Source organism: Oryzias latipes, chromosome 24 (assembly GCF_002234675.1).
Source record: "Oryzias latipes chromosome 24, ASM223467v1".
Lineage (NCBI taxonomy): Eukaryota > Metazoa > Chordata > Actinopteri > Beloniformes > Adrianichthyidae > Oryzias > Oryzias latipes.
Genome location: NC_019882.2, coordinates 11,058,883 through 11,078,405, shown reverse-complemented (window position 1 = coordinate 11,078,405; position 19,523 = coordinate 11,058,883). Strand labels below are relative to the sequence as shown.

At 40.5% G+C, this 19,523-nt stretch overlaps 1 protein-coding gene across 1 annotated transcript; it reads left to right on the top strand.

Moving 5' to 3' along the window:
- Positions 1 to 334: 334 nt before the first annotated feature.
- On the top strand, positions 335 to 17,907 carry LOC111947112 (adhesion G protein-coupled receptor F5-like). The gene is made up of 7 exons (XM_023953289.1): positions 335 to 374; positions 1,620 to 1,757; positions 1,856 to 2,017; positions 5,277 to 5,414; positions 5,513 to 5,674; positions 15,954 to 15,979; positions 16,438 to 17,907. Exons 1-7 carry the CDS (start codon positions 335 to 337, stop codon positions 17,905 to 17,907), a joined length of 2,136 nt encoding a protein of 711 aa, XP_023809057.1.
- Positions 17,908 to 19,523: the final 1,616 nt, after the last annotated feature.

Here is a 19,523-nt window from a genome sequence, read left to right as displayed (position 1 = left end):
GTTTGAGATGACGTGAGGCAGATTTGAAGCTGTTTTGCATTTCTTTGTTGCCAAACAAGTCAAACAAAAATTTCAAAGTGCACAATAAAACTACGGGTACATGCTTTGGTATATTTATTTGGTATATAAATGTAACACATAGGTGAAGGTGTCATTTAAACTTAAAATTAGTTTCAGTTTAAAGTTTGAGCTTCTTACTTGAAAATAAAATACCGTAAATTCCAGACTATAAAGCGCACCCGATTACAAGCTGCACCCGCCCATTTTGACATTTTTAACTACTTTTAAACATACATAAGCCGCGTGGTAGTATAAGCCGCATGTATTAAGTAACATGGTAGACCTGACAAATCACGTCCTGACTCCCAGCATAGGTAAGGATTGATACCACACTGTGGGAGGAGTCAACTTTGCCTCAGGCTCATGCATGTGAGTACGATCACATCTGACAAAAAGCATGGACCTCTATTCTGTTCACAAGTTCCTCGGTTATGGTTTATTTATTTATTTTTATCTTTTTTTGTTTTTTTTACTTATTGACAATCTAGGTATCACACATAAAATTACAAACAGTAACCATATAATCAACATTACATCCCTCAGTTATGATGAGGAAATTTACATCCACGATCCCCCATTTCCCATGAGTCTTAGGGGCTAAAGGCGGGGCCAACGCCCGGCTCGTCACACGTGCGTCAGAAGTTCCGCGGACGCCTCTGAGCTCCGCGCTCGCCCCGCGCGCTCCCCTTCCGATCTTCTCCGACACCTCTGGCCAGGGCGGCTACAGGGAGGAGCAAATCGTGTCTGTGCAGAGCAATCGGACTTTACGTCTTGTGAATGAGGGGCGGATGCGTTGTTACGTGTGGGAGCCTTCAGACTGCCATTGGCCCCGCAGCTCTATGTGAACGAGCAGCAGCCAGGAGAACATGTCTCCAGCTCACACGGAGGCTGTGAGCTTTTCAATGCAAAATTCCGGTCAGTCCTCAGAAACCGTTAAAACGACCACGTGGATTTGTGTTTCCAGTCGTGTCCCGACAAAATAAAGGCTGATGTTATTCCGACATGCGCTGTTCTCTCCGTCACGCAGCTGACCGGCTTTTCCAATCCCGTTGGTGATGGTGGATTTTTTTCACGCTGCTTTTAACTTGAAAGCTGCATCATATTGTAGCGGCGATCACGTGCACGCAGGGTCTAATGGCACCAAAGGATTATGGGATGCGGCCGGGCATGTGTGTTTCGTTTTTTGAACCATGACTGAAGTGCCTAAGACCTGAAGTTACATCCATGCTGTTTGGCTGCTTAGTTTGTTGAAAAATAAAAGACTTGTGCTTGGTGTTAGATAACAAAGTCAAACCAGTCACTCAGTCCGAAAGTCCGTACATGGCGGCCACCAACTAAATCCATAAAATAGCCGCGTCATTGAATAAGCCGCAGGGCTGTGAGCGCAGGAAAAAAGTAGCAGCTTATAGTCCGGGAATTACGGTATATAGATTTTGGTCAAAATTGAAATGTATCCATACTTTTCTTTTTTTGGCATCTTTTAGCATGTTGATCTATAAATTGACTTATTCAGGAGTAAAGCCTGAACTTAATCTTGTGTTTAATGTACTTTTTAACAGTTCCAGTTTATGAATACCGTTTGGAAATTAAGCTCATCCTAAATGACCTAACACAGTTAAGAAGCACTTTTGGAAACCTCACTTTGCCTCTTCAAATCCACTCCAATGAGAAAATCATAGACGCTGACATTACCACAGGCAAGAGGAAACATTTTAATTTCTTAAAGTCTGAAACTTTAGTCATAATACAAAAAAGAACTGCAACATTAAAAAATGTTTTCTCTAATTATGTGCAGTTTGTTCTCCCAGCAATGATGGCTATGAGTGCAGATGTGAGCGTAACTACCTGTGGCCGTGTGACAAGTGCGCCATCTACGGGAAATGCAATGACGGAGACAAATGTGGATGCATTAAAACTGTTCCCACAGATGGACAGTTCTGTCAATCAGAGCTCAATAGTAAGTATTATAGCCTGTGAGAATGACTGAACAAAACTTCTGCCAGTCTCTGGATCAACACAGTAAGAAGTTTGAAACAGTTCTGTCTTTCTGAGGACAAACTCAGAGTTGAATCAAGACAAACTCTATTCCTGTTCTTATTACTTTTCAGATTTCACTGATTGTCTTCCTACAACACATTTACCAACAAGTTTGGCGTTAATGGGTAAAAGACTCCAAACTTCCTTTTTACATTCATTAATAAAGTTGACATTTCCAATTTTGTTTTTATTGCACATAAATAATATACATTTTTCAAATAGAATATCTGTTGGGCTATACCAATCTAGATAGCAATATTTTTTACAAGCTTATCTCTTTTTTCCCATTTCCAGACAAATTAACTCATGTTAATCTGTGTTTTTCAGATGCAGCTTCTTCAACACACATTACAACACACACTGAAGTTAATCCTATTGTTACTGCACCATTTAGTACAGATATACCTAACATAATTGAAACATTACCCACAGAAATGCCTGTAGGCTTCTCAAAAACTGGAAACAGTTCAACTAATAGTACTTCCAAAATAAAAACACAAACTCCAAATATCATTCTAGTTCTTTCTACTACAATGGATACCCAGACTTCACATGATTCAACAAATATCCCTAGTACTGCTGAAACACCGACTACAACAGTTACTACACATAGTCCTTCAACAATTAGAATAAAAACTTCAGAGTTTTCAATTTCTACTACTGCTGAAAAACTGACAACAGTCACAACAAATAGTCTTTCTACAAATAAAACACAAACCCCAGAAATCACTACAGTTTTTTCTAATACAACTGATACCCAGACTCCAGAGTTTTCAACAATCATCCCCACCTCTGTGGAAACACTGAAAACAGTTGCAACAAATAGTCCTTCTACAAATAAAACATCAGAAGAAAGTCAACAAAGAACTCCAAAAGAGTTAGCTCTTGTATCTATTAGTACTCCAACTACTAAGGCTATTCTCAACACAACCCCAAGCACCAGCACTGTCACCTCTTTACCAACTAGTCCGGTTGGTACAGCTACGTCCATCAGCTCCACCATCAAGTCTGAAGATGGTATGTTATGTTATCTAATGTTTTTGTGTTATAATTAGGGTAGCAAAATTATTTTATAGTATACTTGAGAAAAAAATATTTATGAACATTTAACACCACACCAAACTTAGTTATTGCATTAAAGAAAATAGTTTGGTAATTCCTATGGTAACCATTGTTGACGGTCAGGAGTGAGCTTGTTGGAAGGCCACACCCCTTCCACAGAGGCATCTGATTGGTTAGTTTATTACTTGCTCTAAAGGAAAATAAAAAACGAAAGATAGAGCAAGAGTGTTTTGTCTGACAAATATAATAACTTAGTAAAAGCTTTTTATTTCTCAACAAAAGGGATTTTGACCTTTTGGAGACAGCAGGTACTTCCTGTTTGGTATGGAAGCGATTCTGTAGCATAATTAAAAATAAAAGTCATAACTTGAAATGCTTTTTCATTTTCAAAATGAAGCTGCATTTTTTTGACTCAAAATTAAAATGAAAAAGCAATTCGCCAAAATGCTTTTTCATTTTAGTCTTTAACACAGCTTATTCTGTCACTTAATTAAAACGATAATGAAAATATTATTTGACGTTTCATTTTCAAAAACATCTCTGGTAAATGTGTAGCAAAATTCATTTAGAAATGTCTAATTTGACAATTAAAATGGATTAACAGAAATGCTTTTTCATTGTCAAAATGTAACTGCATCAAATGACTCAAAAATTTAAATGAAAAATAAATACTTCAAAATGCTTTTTCATTTCCTACTTAAAAACCGCTTCTGTGTCATAATTAAAAGGGAAATGCAAAGAAGGGATTGCATTTGCATTTTCACATCCACCCTGCCAACACTGTCTCATTATTCAAGTCGAATTAGCATTTCCAGAGTGGAGGCGGGGCGATGACGTCAGTGCCACCTCCGTCTGTCCGGCTGCTAACAAACAAATGCTAGAAGCAGTGGAGCTTTGTGAAAGCGGCAGAGCAGAGGGCTGTGTGATAGTTGGTAACTCCTGGTGATTGTACACAGCTTCTCAGGACTACGTAGCAGCATTTCCGCCCTGCAGTTTTCAGACTAAATTAAAAAACCTGTGTCGTTTTTTGCAGGGCGTCAGTTGTACATTAGACATTTGCTTCTTAGTTCTGGGTGGGACTGTTGGCGCAGACTAAGCCCACCCATACTACCCATCATCCATCTCTCCCTCTAGCTTCCTCACAACCCCAAGCTTACATCAGTGGAGCAACAAAAAAGGCGAGCAATATCAGAGCTATCCAGCTGCACAGCTTTTAGCCAGAAACCAGATTTGAAATAATTTAAAGGATATATTTGTCTGCATTGGATGCATCAGAATGGAGCAAAGCAGAGAGCTTGTGGCCCACCGATTGTAGAACCTACATCACTGCTGCAAGCCTTTGCTAAAGGCATTGTTGATTCACAACAATTTGAATAAAGAAATACTCAGAAACACAGTTTTAAGCTTAACTTTCTTTATATATGTGCTCCATCATGACAGGAATGTCACAAGAACACATTAAAAACACCCAAAACACAGTTTTTAGTGGGTCTGTAAAGGAGAAGTAGATAATGGTTTTGCAGAAAAATTGGATCAATTATTTTGATAGAGAATTTGGTATCATTCTGCAGCAGCAAAGAACTGTGGGAAAAGCTGACAGAACTGCTTGTGTGGGGTGTAACTGAGCTCAGGAAGTTTGACATTGCTTGCAGGCCCTTTTTGAAAATTTCAGGTGGATATGACAGATGTAATAGAGCAGAAACTCCTGACTGTAAAGCAGAATCATGGTTTGTGTCTATCCTGATGGGGATAGACACCAAACCACTTCCTGGTTTGAGATGATGTGAGGCAGATTTGAAGCTGTTTTGCATTTCTTTGTTGCCAAACAAGTCAAACAAGAATTTCAAAGTGCATAATAAAACTACGGGTACATGTTTTGGTAGATTTATTTGGTATATAAATGTAACACATAGGTGAAGGTGTCATTTAAACTTAAAATTAGTTTCAGTTTAAAGTTTAAGCTTATTACTTGAAAAAAATATATATAGTTTTTTTGTCATAATTTAAATGTATCCATACTTTCCTTTTTTGGCATCTTTTAGCATGTTGATCTATAAATTAACTTATTAAGGAGTTAAGCCTGAGCTTAATCTTGTGTTTAATCTACTTTTTAACAGTTCCAGTTTATGAATACCGTTTGGAAATTAAGCTCAACCTAAATAACCTAACACAGTTAAGAAGCACTTTTGGAAACCTCACTTTGCCTCTTCAAATCCACTCCAATGAGAAAATCATAGACGCTGACATTACCACAGGCAAGAGGAAACATTTTAATTTCTTAAAGTCTGAAACTTTAGTCATAATACAAAAAAGAACTGCAACATTAAAAAATGTTTTCTCTAATTATGTGCAGTTTGTTCTCCCAGCAATGATGGCTATGAGTGCAGATGTGAGCGTAACTACCTGTGGCCGTGTGACAAGTGCGCCATCTACGGGAAATGCAATGACGGAGACAAATGTGGATGCATTAAAACTCTTCCCACAGATGGACAGTTCTGTCAATCAGAGCTCAATAGTAAGTATTATAGCCTGTGAGAATGACTGAACAAAACTTCTGCCAGTCTCTGGATCAACACAGTAAGAAGTTTGAAACAGTTCTGTCTTTCTGAGGACAAACTCAGAGTTGAATCAAGACAAACTCTATTCCTGTTCTTATTACTTTTCAGATTTCACTGATTGTCTTCCTACAACACATTTACCAACAAGTTTGGCATTAATGGGTAAAAGACTCCAAACTTCCTTTTTACATTCATTAATAAAGTTGACATGTCCAATTTTGTTTTTATTGCACATAAATAATATACATTTTTCAAATAGAATATCTGTTGGGCTATACCAATATAGATAGCAATATTTTACAAGTTTATCTCTTTTTTTCCCATTTCCAGACAAATTAACTCATGTTAATCTGTGTTTTTCAGATGCAGCTTCTTCAACACACATTACAACACACACTGAAGTTAATCTTACTGTTACTGCACCATCTAGTACATATATACCTTACACAAATGAAGCATTACCCACAGAAATACCTGTAGTCCTCTCAAAAACTGGAAACATTTCAACAAATAGTACTTACAAAATAGAAACACAAACTCCAAAAATCATTCCTACTACTACTGAAACACTGAAAAAAGTCTCAAATAATAGTCCTACAAATAAAACACAAACTCCAAATATCATTTCAGTTTTCTTTAGTACAAGGGATACCGAGAATCCAGAGTTTTCTACATTTATCCCTTCTACTGTTGAAAAACTGACAACAGTTTCAATAAATAGTCCTTCTACAAATAAAACAGAAACTCCAGAAATCACTACCGTTTTTTCTACCATAACTGAGACCCAGACACCAGAGTTTTCAACAATCATCTCTACTACTGCTGAAACACTGACTACAGCAACTACAACAAATAGTCCTTCTACAATTAAGGCACAAACCTCAGAAATCACTACCGTTTTTTCTACCATAACTAAGACCCAGACACCAGAGTTTTCAACAATCATCTCTACTACTGCTGAAACACTGACTACAGCAACTACAACAAATAGTCCTTCGACCATTAAAACAGAAACTCCAGAAATCACTACCGTTTTTTCTACAACAACTGAGACCCAGACTCCAGAGTTTTCAACAATCATCTCTACTACTGCTGAAACACTGACTACAGCAACTACAACAAATAGTCCTTTTACAATTAAAACAGAAACCTCAGAAATCACTACACTCCCTTTTACTACAACTGAGACCCAGACTCCAGAGTTTTCAACATTCATCCATACCACTGTGGAAACACTGACTACAGCAACTACAACAAATAGTCCTTCTACAATTAAAACAGAAACTGTAGAAATCACTACAGTCCCTTTTACTACAACTGAGACCCAGACTCCAGAGTTTTCAACATTCATCCATACCACTGTGGAAACGCTGACTACAGCAACTACAACAAATAGTCCTTCTACAATTAAAACACAAACTCCAAATATCATTCCAGTTTACTTTAGTACAAGGGATACCGAGAATCCAGAGTTTTCTACATTTATCCCTACTACTGTTAAAAAACTGACAACAGTTTCAATAAATAGTCCTTCTACAAATAAAACACAAACGCCAGAAATCACTACAGTTTTTTCTACTACAACTGAGACCCAGAAACCAGAGTTTTCAACAATCATCCTTACTACTGCTGAAACGCTGACTACAGCAACTACAACAAATAGTCCTTCTACAATTAAAACAGAAACTCCAGAAGTCACTACAGTTTTTTCTTCTACAACTGAGACCCAGACACCAGAGTTTTCAACAATCATCCCTACTACTGCTGAAAGAAAAACAGAGCCTGTTCCTACAACAATTTCCACAACAAGCAAAAGCACAAATACAACAGCAAGTCCAAAAGAGTTAGCTCTTGCATCTATTAGTACTCCAACTACTAAGGCTATTCTCAACACAACCCCAAGCACCAGCACTGTCAGCTCTTTACCAACTAGTCCGGTTGGTACAGCTACGTCCATCAGCTCCACCATCAAGTCTGAAGATGGTATGTTATGTTATCTAATGTTTTTGTGTTATAATTAGGGTAGCAAAATTATTTTATAGTATACTTGAGAAAAAAAGATTTATGAATATTTAACACTTCACCAAACTTCGTTATTGCATTACAGAAAATAGTTTGGTAATTTCTATGGTAACCATTGTTGACGGTCAGGAGTGAGCTTGTTGGAAGGCCACGCCCCTTCCACAGAGGCATTGGATTGGTTAGTTTATAACTTGCTCTGATTGTAAAAAACAAAACAAAAGATAGAGCAAGAATGTTTAGTCTGACAAATATACCTATTCTCACGACCATAGGCCGCACCGGATCGTAGGGCACGGTCTCAGTTATGGGGGATTTTTCCGTCTTTGACACATACAAGAGGTGCACCTGGTTTTAAGGCGCGAGCACGCCCTCAGCGCTTCTAGATTGAGTTAATAAAAAGGCCAGTGTCTGTTTTTTAGAGGAAACATTTTTTGTTACTGTTCTACCTAACCAAATAACACAAACTGAATGGTCACTTACTTGCACGCTCTTGTCTCTCTTCCTCCTTATCCTACACAAGCGCTAAAGACACACACTCAGAGGTGCGCCGTGTGTGCCCACGTCTACTGTCTTCCTTTCTATATGCGCTAAAAAACGCTGCTGCTTTCAGCACATACACATACACGGGGGGGGGGGCAAAAAATAAGATCAAGTCAAATGAATTACACATTCACAAATCGCAGATGTAGGAAGGGGGTATTACTCGACTGGCTTTTTCACAGCTATCTGTCCAGTCTAAAAGCTCAATCATATCTATCTGTCTGTCTGTGATTGGGAGAAACAACAATATACAGCTTTTGTAGATTTTTTTCCCCTACTGGACTGATTAAGTTCCCGATGCGGTGATTTTTCAAAATAAAAGATTTCTCAAAATCAAAGATAGTTCAGACTATTAATAAAAGGAGTACAGTATTGAATACTTCTTCAGCGGACCGGCCTTCTTCCATTCATTTTCTTAACCCGCTATAACCTATGTAAAACCTCTTCCATCCTTGTGCTGCGCTTGCGCCAAAGCGCCCCGACTACTCCCGTGTCAACCTGCTGCTATGATGACCGTATTTAGCGCTCTCTGTGTTGGACACACTGGAGGAGCGCGGGGGTAAACAACTCTGAGCTACAGAGGATGTGAACAGGTGAACAGGTAGAGAGGAAAAGCAGGTACACAGGTGGGGGAGGGGCTTTGGCTTTAAACTGTCAGAGAGATGGAAACACGGGCGTCAGATTTAGACCCAGCTTTCACTGCGGGAGTTGAAGCAGAGACTTTCTCTGGGATGATTTTATGAACTCAAACATGGAAACATGATTACCAAGTAGAACTCTTCAAAATAATAAACATGATCTCTCCCAATCTCCGTGTCTACCATGCATCGATACACACAGACATGCAGCGATCACACCATAACGTTAGCTCGTAGCTCCGCCCACACGCGACCGCGGTGTCAGCTTTAACCCTTGTGCTATCTTATTTTTTTATTTTTTTTTTTAACTTGTCCTGTCCAACAGCTGGGCAGACAGATGAGAGCTGAGGGCCTCTTGTGTTGGACATATTTTACTTTAACAAGAGGGGTTATTAATCTTCAGACAAACCAAAGGTATGTCTAAATAAACCCCTTTTGTAATTGAGGCCAAACTTTATTAATTTCAAACATGTTTGAAAATCTTTGGTGTTGGACCGGACGGAAAAGGAAAGAGGGGAAGAAGAGAGAGGGACGTAAGAGAGAGGGGGGATAGGAGGGTGATAATAGGAGGGGAGGGGGGATAAGACCATGAAGCAGCATAAAGCAACAAGTTTACTGGCTGTTAATCATTATGGTAAGGTTCAAATGTAGTACAAAAAGGGCGGAGCTTGTCCACACACACACTCAAGTGTTATAAACACCTGCTAGCTGCAAAAATGTCCACCTGTCGACATGTACACAAAACAGATAGTGTTCACACGCATACTTATGCCTTAAAACCAACTAGTGTGAAATATTTCAGCCATTCAGTCATGCAAACTGTTAGTGCAAAGGTGAGCTAACACCTGTGCTCAGGTGAGTGTTTATGTTCTTCTAAAATGGATGGTGGAACGTGAAAAGAAGGAGGGAGAGTGCCCAGCCATCCCCACCCCAAGACCCCCACCGCAGCAGCAGCGGCAGCCGGAATCCCCCCAACGCCACACGGAAACCGGCAGGGAACAACCGCTGCCCGGGCGACCAAGCCCGACACCCAGGCCAGGGCCAGCAGGACCGCCGCAAGGCCCCCAGAGCCAGAGAGCAGGGAGGCACTGAGGGAAAGAGAGGGCCGCCCCAGCCCAACCAGGAGAACAGCCCCCCCGCCGCGCCGGGAGAACCCAACGCAGGGCCCCACCGGAGAAGGACGCCCACAGCCCCAGACGAGCACCCCACCACCACCCAGGAGTTGGTCCAGGTTGGTCCAGGGAGGAGCAAGGCAGGGGCCCGCCGCCCCCGCCCAGGAGGGGGGAACCCCGGGGAAAAAAAAAGGGCCCACAAGGGGTGTTGTAAATATGGCCCGACCAGGCTCGGCCACAGTTGGAAATTTGGCGGGGCCCAGCGCTCAGGAGCAAGGACCAGAACCCACCCCCCAGGGACACCAACACCCCCGGCTCAGATGTAATGTGAACCCCCCCACCGCGCGGAGAGAGCACCGCCGGGCCCAGGGAGCCGGCACCCCGGGGACACGGCCGCCGTTGCATAGGGGCCCGTACCCCCCACCAGGGAAGAGGCAGGGGACAGATGGTCCTAGGTCCCACCTTCCTTGCAAAATGTGTGTGCGTGTATGTGTGTTTGAGAGGGTGTGTGTGTGCATGTGTGTGTGTTTATGTTGGGATGTATATATTGAGGGGGGAGGGGTGTGTGTACTAAGGGGGGTGCAGTTAAAATTGGCGGGTAGGGCACTAAGGGGACGCCTCCTGATTACTCACAGTGACGTCCCCTCACCCTCCCCACCAAGGGGCCCCTAAATGTCTAAGGTGCGGTTAAAATTGGCGGGTAGGTGCTATCTTAGATGACCCCACCCTTACATTGATGTGTTCTCCCTACCAAAGGTGGATTAAGGTGGAAAGATTTCATGTAATCCATGGACACCAGTGAAGATCACAAATCATTGAAGAAAAATGTTCAGAGCACTGTCTAGTGGGTCTAGATGACCCAACTCCCAATGTTGAAGTACCTAGGATAGCACAAGGGTTAAAGAACGCAACTTCTGAGAGGAGGGGCGGTGCGGCAAACCCCCAACAACAGGTTAGATGACAGAACCCATTAAGCGTCTCTACCTGGTGCGTTCACAGAGCTTCAGAACATAAGACTTCAACAGCCACCCAGCCTAACGTAGTCCGCTATTATATATTCATGAGGGGGAAAAACCCGCCGAACAGACCCTAAAACCGCCCAAATTATGCATACCCACCCAAAGCCGTTTTTACCCGCAAATTTAGAACCAAAACTGCCCAATTGGGCGGAAAACCGCCCAATCTGGCAACACTGCCCCCTTCCTCACACCATCTTCTTCTATGACCCACAACTACACATTTGGCGCACCGGCTCCTAGGGCGCCCCCTGCTGGCGGAAAAAATGTATGACTTTTAAGTGCGCCTTATAGTCATTAAAATAAGGTAGTACAAGCTGTTTATTTCTCAATAAAAGGGATTTTGACCTTTTGGAGGGAGCAGGTACTTCCTGGGCATGGAGGGGAGGGGTCACTCAGTCCTAAATATCCATGTGGAATGGGTCATTCCTGGCTTTACTGTCTATTAAATAAAATAAATAAGGCTCCAGGGTAGTGGTGTGTTTGGCCCTTGAAATAGATGGCTGCATTGGGATTGGGTCCCGCCGGGTCCCGCGGGACCCAACCCAAATCTCGCGGGATTGGGCGGTTTCAATTGTGCTGCAGGCGGGAGCGGGCGGCGAAAAAAAAAAACCCGCGGGATCAGTGCTGCCATGAATATCTCATGAATATATAATAGCGGACTACGTTAGGCTGTGCGGCCGTTGGATTCTTATGTACTGAAGCTCCGTGAAGGCACCAGGTAGAGACGCCCAATGGCCTCTGTATTCTAACCTGTTGTTGAGGGTGTACAACGCCCCGCCCCGCCTCTTAGTGCGTTCTTTAAAGCCTGATACCGCGGTCCCGTGGTTCTGGTCTGATCGCTGCATGGAGCAATGTGTGCATAAATGCATGATAGACACCAAGAATGTGGAGAGATCAGGTTTATAATTTGGAAGAGTTCTACTTGGTAATCATGTTTCCATGTTTGGGTTTATAAAATCATCCCAGCGAAAGTCTGCTTCAACTCCCGCAGTGAAAGCTGCGTCGGAATCTGACGCCCGTGTTTCCATCTCTCTGACAGAGTTTGAAGCCAAAGCCCCTCTTCCGCCTCCATACCTGCTTTTCCTCTCTACCTGTTCACCTGTTCATATCCTCTGTAGCTGACAGTTGTTTTTCCCCGCGCTCCCAGTGTATTCTACACAGAGAGCGCAAAATACGGTCATCATAGGTTAACACGATAGTCAGGGCGCTCTAGCGCAGCACAAGGATGAAAGAGCTGTCAATCTATCCGGCAACACTGCGCGGATAAGGATGGAGCAGGTGACCTGGCAGGGACATGATGTCAATGGATGAAGCAGAAAAGAACCTCAAACGAGGTTCATCGTGAGTCACGCATGGTTCTCAGATCTGCGAATCAGCAAAACTGGAAAATGCTGAAGCTAAAAGTATTTTTCTGTGAGGAAAAAATTAATTCATAGATTTTCAGCTCTGTTGAACCATTAATGTTTTTTTCCTCCATAAATTCAAATGACTTTGACCTGCATCTTTACCGGCTGGTTCAGCGCGCTTCAGGCCGTCTGTCTGCGCGCGGACACACGCACACTTTTAACCGAACATGATTTGTAAAAATATATTTAATAATTAAGTTGCAAATTTCAAAAAAGAGGAATGCATGAAAATATGAGGCTGGAGGAGGGACACGAATCTCTTTAATATCATCAAAACAAAATACGTGTTTTTTCCTGCGGGATGGGAGACGATACAAAATTAAATGCATCTCTATTACTGTGCGGGACTTAATTCTATGAGTTTTGCGGTTGCGGGCAGGAGTGGACATACATATTGCGGGAGCGGGCGGGAGTGTAACGCATACCTTGCGGGAGCGGGCGGGATTGGTCAGAAATTCAGCGGGCGCGGGCGGGAGCGGGATGAAGAAAATAGTCCCGCGCAGGGCTCTACCTTGAAAGGACTAGCGAACTGTTCAGGGTGTTTCCCGCCTTTGCCCTTCAGTAGCTGGATAGGCTCCAGCATCCTCATGACTCTGTTCAGAACCAGTCATGTTTAGAAAATGAATGGATGGGAAAAAGACTAAAAAAAACAGTGGATAGGTGAACTTGTGGATATTGTTGTGGTCATAATATTTCTTTTTTTGTCGAGAAATAACTAAATCCTTTAGGAAACCACATGAAGATGTTTGTATAGAAGAATTATTTTAACAGGATTGAGTAATCATTTAAAATACATAAATGTTTTATGCAAATCTGAAGATTTAGAAAAAATACATTTCTGATGTATATTCTTAAACACGTATTTAGAGATTCTCTCTAAAAAAAATTAGAGATAGCAAAAGAATAAAAAAGAAACACATTTAGAGATAGCCAATTACAATAATGGGTTTTTAACATTTTTAAATCTAAACATCCTTTTTAGAGCAATTTATAAATCAGGTTCACTCCTGTCATGCATGTCTTGCACAAAAAGGTTTTCTGACATTTAGCTTTTGGCAATAATTATCTTTATATTTGACAACTTTTAAACAAAGTTTAAACTTCTCCTGTTTTTCTTCAACAGTAATTCAATTAACACTGTCTGTCAGACTGGGCATCAACTTCCTACCAGAATATAAAAATAAGTCAACTTCTGAATATAAAGACATGGAAAGTAGTGTCGTATCAAATGTAAGTACACAGGTGTGAGAACATTAGTTCTGCATTTTAAGTCATTTAAAATGTTCTTAATGTTGTTCATTGTTTACTTTAAACAGTTAAATACACATTATTCTAATATTCCGGGGTTCAGGAGTGTCTCTGTGACGGGATTTCGGTATGAAATTTAGTATTACCAAAAAATAAATGGAGAAATGAAACATTTTACATACTACAACTAAAGTTTTCTTTTTTTTCTTTGTTCCTTTTTCCTTTTGTTTCTACAGGCAGGGAAGTGTGATTGTAGACTTTGCTGTTCAGGTATTAAATGGTTCTGAAAATCAGATTGTAGACGCAAACAAAAACCTCAACTTGGCCTTGAGATCCATTGGACCAGTCCTCGGAGTTCCACAGTATTACAGTACATCAAATATACTTTTTGTTTTATTAAAATGAGGAAAATGGTCCCAGTAATAACTTATTTTCTTTCATTCACAGGTTCGGAGGCTCTTAAAATTGATCATAGTCCTTTAATAATTTATAAACCCATGAAGTTGACATGTAACTCATCAGAAGTTGATGTAGGAGAGGTTTCTGATGCTGTCTGGAAATTTAATGAATCTATTATTTCATCATTAAGGTATAAAATTACGACCACCGAACAGCAATCAGTTTTTGAAGTTGATCAAGTTATTCCTAATGATGCTGGTAAGGATTATTTGTACACAGATGTATGTAGATAAAAAGTAGATTGTTTATAATGCAAGTAATCTATGTTTTTATATCACAGGGAAATACGATTGTACTCTGAATGGAACCAACTATATTTTTAGCCAAAATATCACAATATCAGCTGATAGTATAAAACAAGCTCCTGTGGTGGAAATGGACGGGCAAAGAAACGTGCCTTGCCTGGTGGGAGGAAAAGAAGATATCCAGTGCTGTGTTCAGTCTGGCTACACACTTAGCTTTTCTGAAAATGAAATCAATCTAGAAACAGGTAACTAGTTTAGGATTATGAAAAAAAAATATGAAAAAAAACAAAAGAAAACAGTTTTCAACTTTGTATAACCTCTTTTTTAGATCCTCCTATAGGCAACTGCATCCAGTACACATATACAATACAAAGCTGCAGCTCAACGCCAATAAAAATCACATGTAAAGTTAATGAGACCTCTGGTTATGACAAGACAACAACACTAACGCTTTTCATAGGAAGTAAGTAAAATAATAAATGTTACGTTGAAGTATAGTACATATTTACTTTTTGTGAAAATGGCTAATTTAATATCTACACTTTAAAGCTGCTGCATGTGACAATAGCCTATATGGACAAGGACAAGAAGGCAACATTGCAGAAGTTAAGTGTCCAGCAGGTCAGGAGGGACACAAAACAGCAGAATGCAAAGGAAACACATGGAAAACAATAGAGGACACATGCATTCTTACCCAGATCAAACTATTATCTATCGAGTCACAGGTACGTAAAAAAACATTGATTTTAAAGCCCACTGATAGACACATCATTATATTTTTTTATATTTTTAATGATACTTAAAATCTTATAATGATTGGAAGAAAAAGTATTAAAGATGATACAGTGTAAGTCATATAAATTCCTCGAGTGAAAAAGGGAAAAATAAAAAACAGTTTATTACAAAACCATTTCTTTCTTAATAGAAAATAATAGTCCCACTTAAAGTGCATTTTAAAATCATTCCAAGCAGTCTTTAAAAATCAATAAGACTGTCGTTTTTTAAGACATATTTTCTGCAGGGCAGGAGGAGTTCATTAGAAATTCTCCTCTGGGTTGTGGGAGGGTCTGTTGGTGCAGAAGTAACCTTACATTGATATCCCAGCATGCCTTTGCTTCTCCCATTAGGTTACAGCTCCTCACAACCCCAAGCTAACGTTAGGGTAGCAAAAAAAACCAGCAAGAAATATTGGAGCTATCATGCTGTACAGTTTTGAGCCAGATAGCAGCTCAGACAAGGAAAATGAAGACATTAATGGATCTTTTTGTCTGCAAATAAAGGAATTAGATTCGAAGCGGAACAGGGAGACTTTGGCTCACCCCCGGCAGTTGTGGCTTCACAAAAGCGAGCTTTTGTTGAGTTTGATATGTTCTGACTTTATTTATTTTATTCGGTTCTCTTGTTTCAGGGTTTGGTTTCAACAAATGTGGAAACATTTTCTCAAAACCTAAAAGATGCTGTCCTGAATAACAAAGGGGAAATTGCTAAGTCATCCGGAACTATAAACACCATTGTCAACATTTTAACTACCATTGCAAATGTTTCAGGTGTCGTCAGTAAAGATGTGATGGAGGTATGAAACATTGTTCATGAAGTTACAGTAAAAATACACTACATGGATATGATAAGGCATCACTGTGTTTCAGGCTCAATTTGCGAAGAGTTTGAATCCATTAGGAGAGCTAGTTTTGATGATGAATTAAAGGGATGACTATGAGGAATTTCCACATGTATGATAATGGCAAAATGAATGAATGGATGATTGATAGAGCAATTGATGATGGATGGAAGATGATTGAAAGAGGTAAAGATGATAAATAGATTGATGGAAAGAGGCATATATGTTGGAAGGATGAAGAAAGAAAACTAGTTATGGATGATTGATAAATTGGATGGATGGGTGGATTTTTATAACTTTTTTTTTTTAAGTTGACAAATTGGTCCCAAAACGCAGTGGTGGTTTATTTAATTCCTATGTTTTATTGAGTGATCCGCTTAAGATGTGTTAATGTAACTATGTCTCTTTCACAGAATGTCCTGCAAACTGTTGATGTCCTTATTGGAAATGATGCAAAACCATCCTGGTCTTTTCTTAATTCCAACATGAGTCAGAATGCCAGTTCACAACTGCTGGGTTCACTAGAGTCCCTTTCAAATAGACTAAATGACTCATTTGAAATCAGCACCCCACTTATCACGATGGTTAGAACCGAATTTAGTTCAAGTTTTGCAAAAGATCTAAACTCTACTGTTTCCATTGAAATTCCTTTCAACAACAGCCTCAGTGCAAACATCACCACCATTCTTCTGTCCACTTTTAATAATGTTATACCCCCACGAAACTCATCATCCAACAGCAGCCTCCTCAATAACACCAGCAATCCTGCGGATGGGTCTCCTGGTACCAACTCGGTTTTCCTTGTTAAAATAGATAAAATTATTAGAAATGTCACCCTTAAGTTCAAAAAGATCAATGAAACCTTGCCTCTGAACAGATCATTCCAGTGTGTCTTCTGGAATTTTAAACTAGTAAATAACACTGGTGCCTGGGATGATGAAGGTTGCAAGTTTGTTTCTAGAATTAATGACACAGTAACCTGCAACTGCACCCACCTTACATCCTTCTCGATTCTCATGGCAACAAGCATCCCTGAAGATAAAAGAGACATCCTGGACATAATCACCTACATTGGAGTTGGAATATCTCTGGCAAGCCTCGTCATATGTCTCATCATTGAGGGATATGTATGGAAAGCTGTCACCAAAAACAGCACTGCCTTGATGCGTCACATCTCTATTGTTAACACAGCCCTGTCTCTGTTGATCGCAGACATTTGTTTCATCATTGCAGCCTCTTACTCACAGAAGGCCCTTGATAACAAAGATGGAGACTTTAAAGTTCTGATTGGACAGTGCAGTGCAGTGACATTTTTTATGCACTTCTTCTACCTTGCTCTGTTCTTCTGGATGCTCGTATCAGGCCTTCTGCTCCTCTACAGGACACTGATGGTTTTATCCCACATGAAAAAGTCCACCATGATAGCTATGGGCTTTGTTATAGGCTATGGTTGCCCCCTGATTATTGCTGTTACCACTGTTGCTGCTACAGCACCAAGTCAAACATACTTCAGGAAAAATTACATTTGCTGGCTTAACTGGACTGAGTCTAAAGCCCTTCTGTCATTGGTCATTCCAGCCTTGGTTATAGTTGTGATCAACATTATAGTTGTAATTGTGGTTTTATGCAAAATGATGAGAAGAACTTCAGCAAACACCATCCAGCCGAATGAGAAGAACAGCTTTGTAGTTATTCTAAGATGTCTGGCCATCCTGACACCTTTATTTGGACTGACTTGGGCCCTGGGGATTGGAACCATGGTTTCACCAAGAAGAAAAGAAATCCACTTAGCCTTTGCATTCTTTAACTCACTGCAGGTATTTACAATCATTAAGACACAAGACACAAATTTTTACAGACTTTTAAACTTTTTTGTCTTTTAATGCAGACATCTTTAAATCTTTGCAGGGTCTTTTCATTCTAATTTTTGGGACATTGTTTGATTCAAAGGTAGGTTGAATTTCAGTTGATTAACCAATTTTATTCCAGAATGCCATGGCTGTTGTGAAGGAATATAATGCAGCTGTAGCCATCCGAGCAACCCTGTGTTTAAAATATTTTCCAAATATTTTAAAATACAACCAAATTTGTTTTCTTGAAGAATTTTGATTTGAACAAATTTTTTGTCCAACAAACTATGAAATGCTCTTCAATTTGTTTCTGTCAGCACATTGCTAGTACAAATCTCCGCCCAGACATGATATTAATCTCTGAGATTTCAAAGCACCTGGGGCCTCATTTATAAAACTTTGCGTAGGATTTGCGTCAGAAGTGGCGTACGGATGAAACATAGGACGTGCGTACGCACAGAAATATTCGGATTTATAAAACCGTGCGCACGCACATCCTATTCATCTTTCCCTTAATAAATCACAACCAATTCTGAATGCAGCACAGCTTTTGCGGCTTCATGACACGCCCATAGTTGCCCATAAATAGTCCGTGAAACACCCACAAATGAATATTCATTGATTGCGAAATCATGGCACACACCGAGAGGAAATGAAAAAAAACGTAACTTCACTCAATGTGAAGTAAAAGTTATCATTGGCGAGGTGGAAAAGAGGAGAAAAGTGTTGTTTGGAGGGCACAGTGTGGGCATTACTAATGCCAAAAAGGCACGTGAGTGGCAAACGGTGGCAGACGCCGTAAATGCTGTAGCCTCACAACCTCGGACCGTGGCCGAAATAAAAAAGAAATGGTCGGACATCAAAGTCGAGGCAAAAAAATGTCTGGCGCTGCATCGCCAGAGTGTGTCTGCCATGGGGGGGGGGGGGACCGGAGCTGACCCCTCTTGATGAGAGACTGGCGGCAATAATTGGGGAAACCCTTTTAAGTGGAGTGGTGACAGAGGCGCAGGGGGATACGACGCGCCAGATGCACCGGGTGACACACCCCCAAAAGCCCGTAGAGGTCCAACAGGACGGCTCGAGGAAGTCGGAACCGGCTCATAAGCCACTCGTCCTCGTTTGCCAGCAAGTCTTCTTGCTGTCTAAAGATGCGTTCACTCCAAATTCTTCCATCTGCCACATCTTCTAAGAGCGCAAGATCAGCCATTGTGCGTCATTACGCATTGTGATGGGGCATTTTATTTCCATCCATTTAATTACATCTGACCAGCTACAGATGTCGGTAATAATCTAGGTGGAAATGGGAAATTGTTCAGCGCAAATGTAATTTCTTGTTGCTTTCTGAATGGTTGAGACATACGCCATACATTGTTTTATCAAAATTAAAACAAACTAAAGGCATATGCATGAATACCATAATTCTGTAGCTTATGAAGACATGTTTTACTATGAAAACAACTTTCCCCAGTGGACAACTAATGCATCTCTCCCTATCTATCCATCTGTCTGTTTAATTGCACCTGTATCTGCTCCGCCAGACGGACACATTGACGAGAATATCAGTTTTGTACATTATTTCGTTCTGTTAACTACATTATTTATGAGGATGAATTGCACAACATGCCAATATTGCAGAACATATTTCACTT

Coding starts and splice junctions, on each gene's coding strand:
- LOC111947112 (XM_023953289.1), top strand. CDS start 335: ATGGTAGACCTGACAAATCACGTCCTGACTCCCAGCATAG. Junction 1,758..1,855: donor AGACGCTGACATTACCACAG/GCAAGAGGAAAC, acceptor AATTATGTGCAG/TTTGTTCTCCCAGCAATGAT. Junction 5,415..5,512: donor AGACGCTGACATTACCACAG/GCAAGAGGAAAC, acceptor AATTATGTGCAG/TTTGTTCTCCCAGCAATGAT.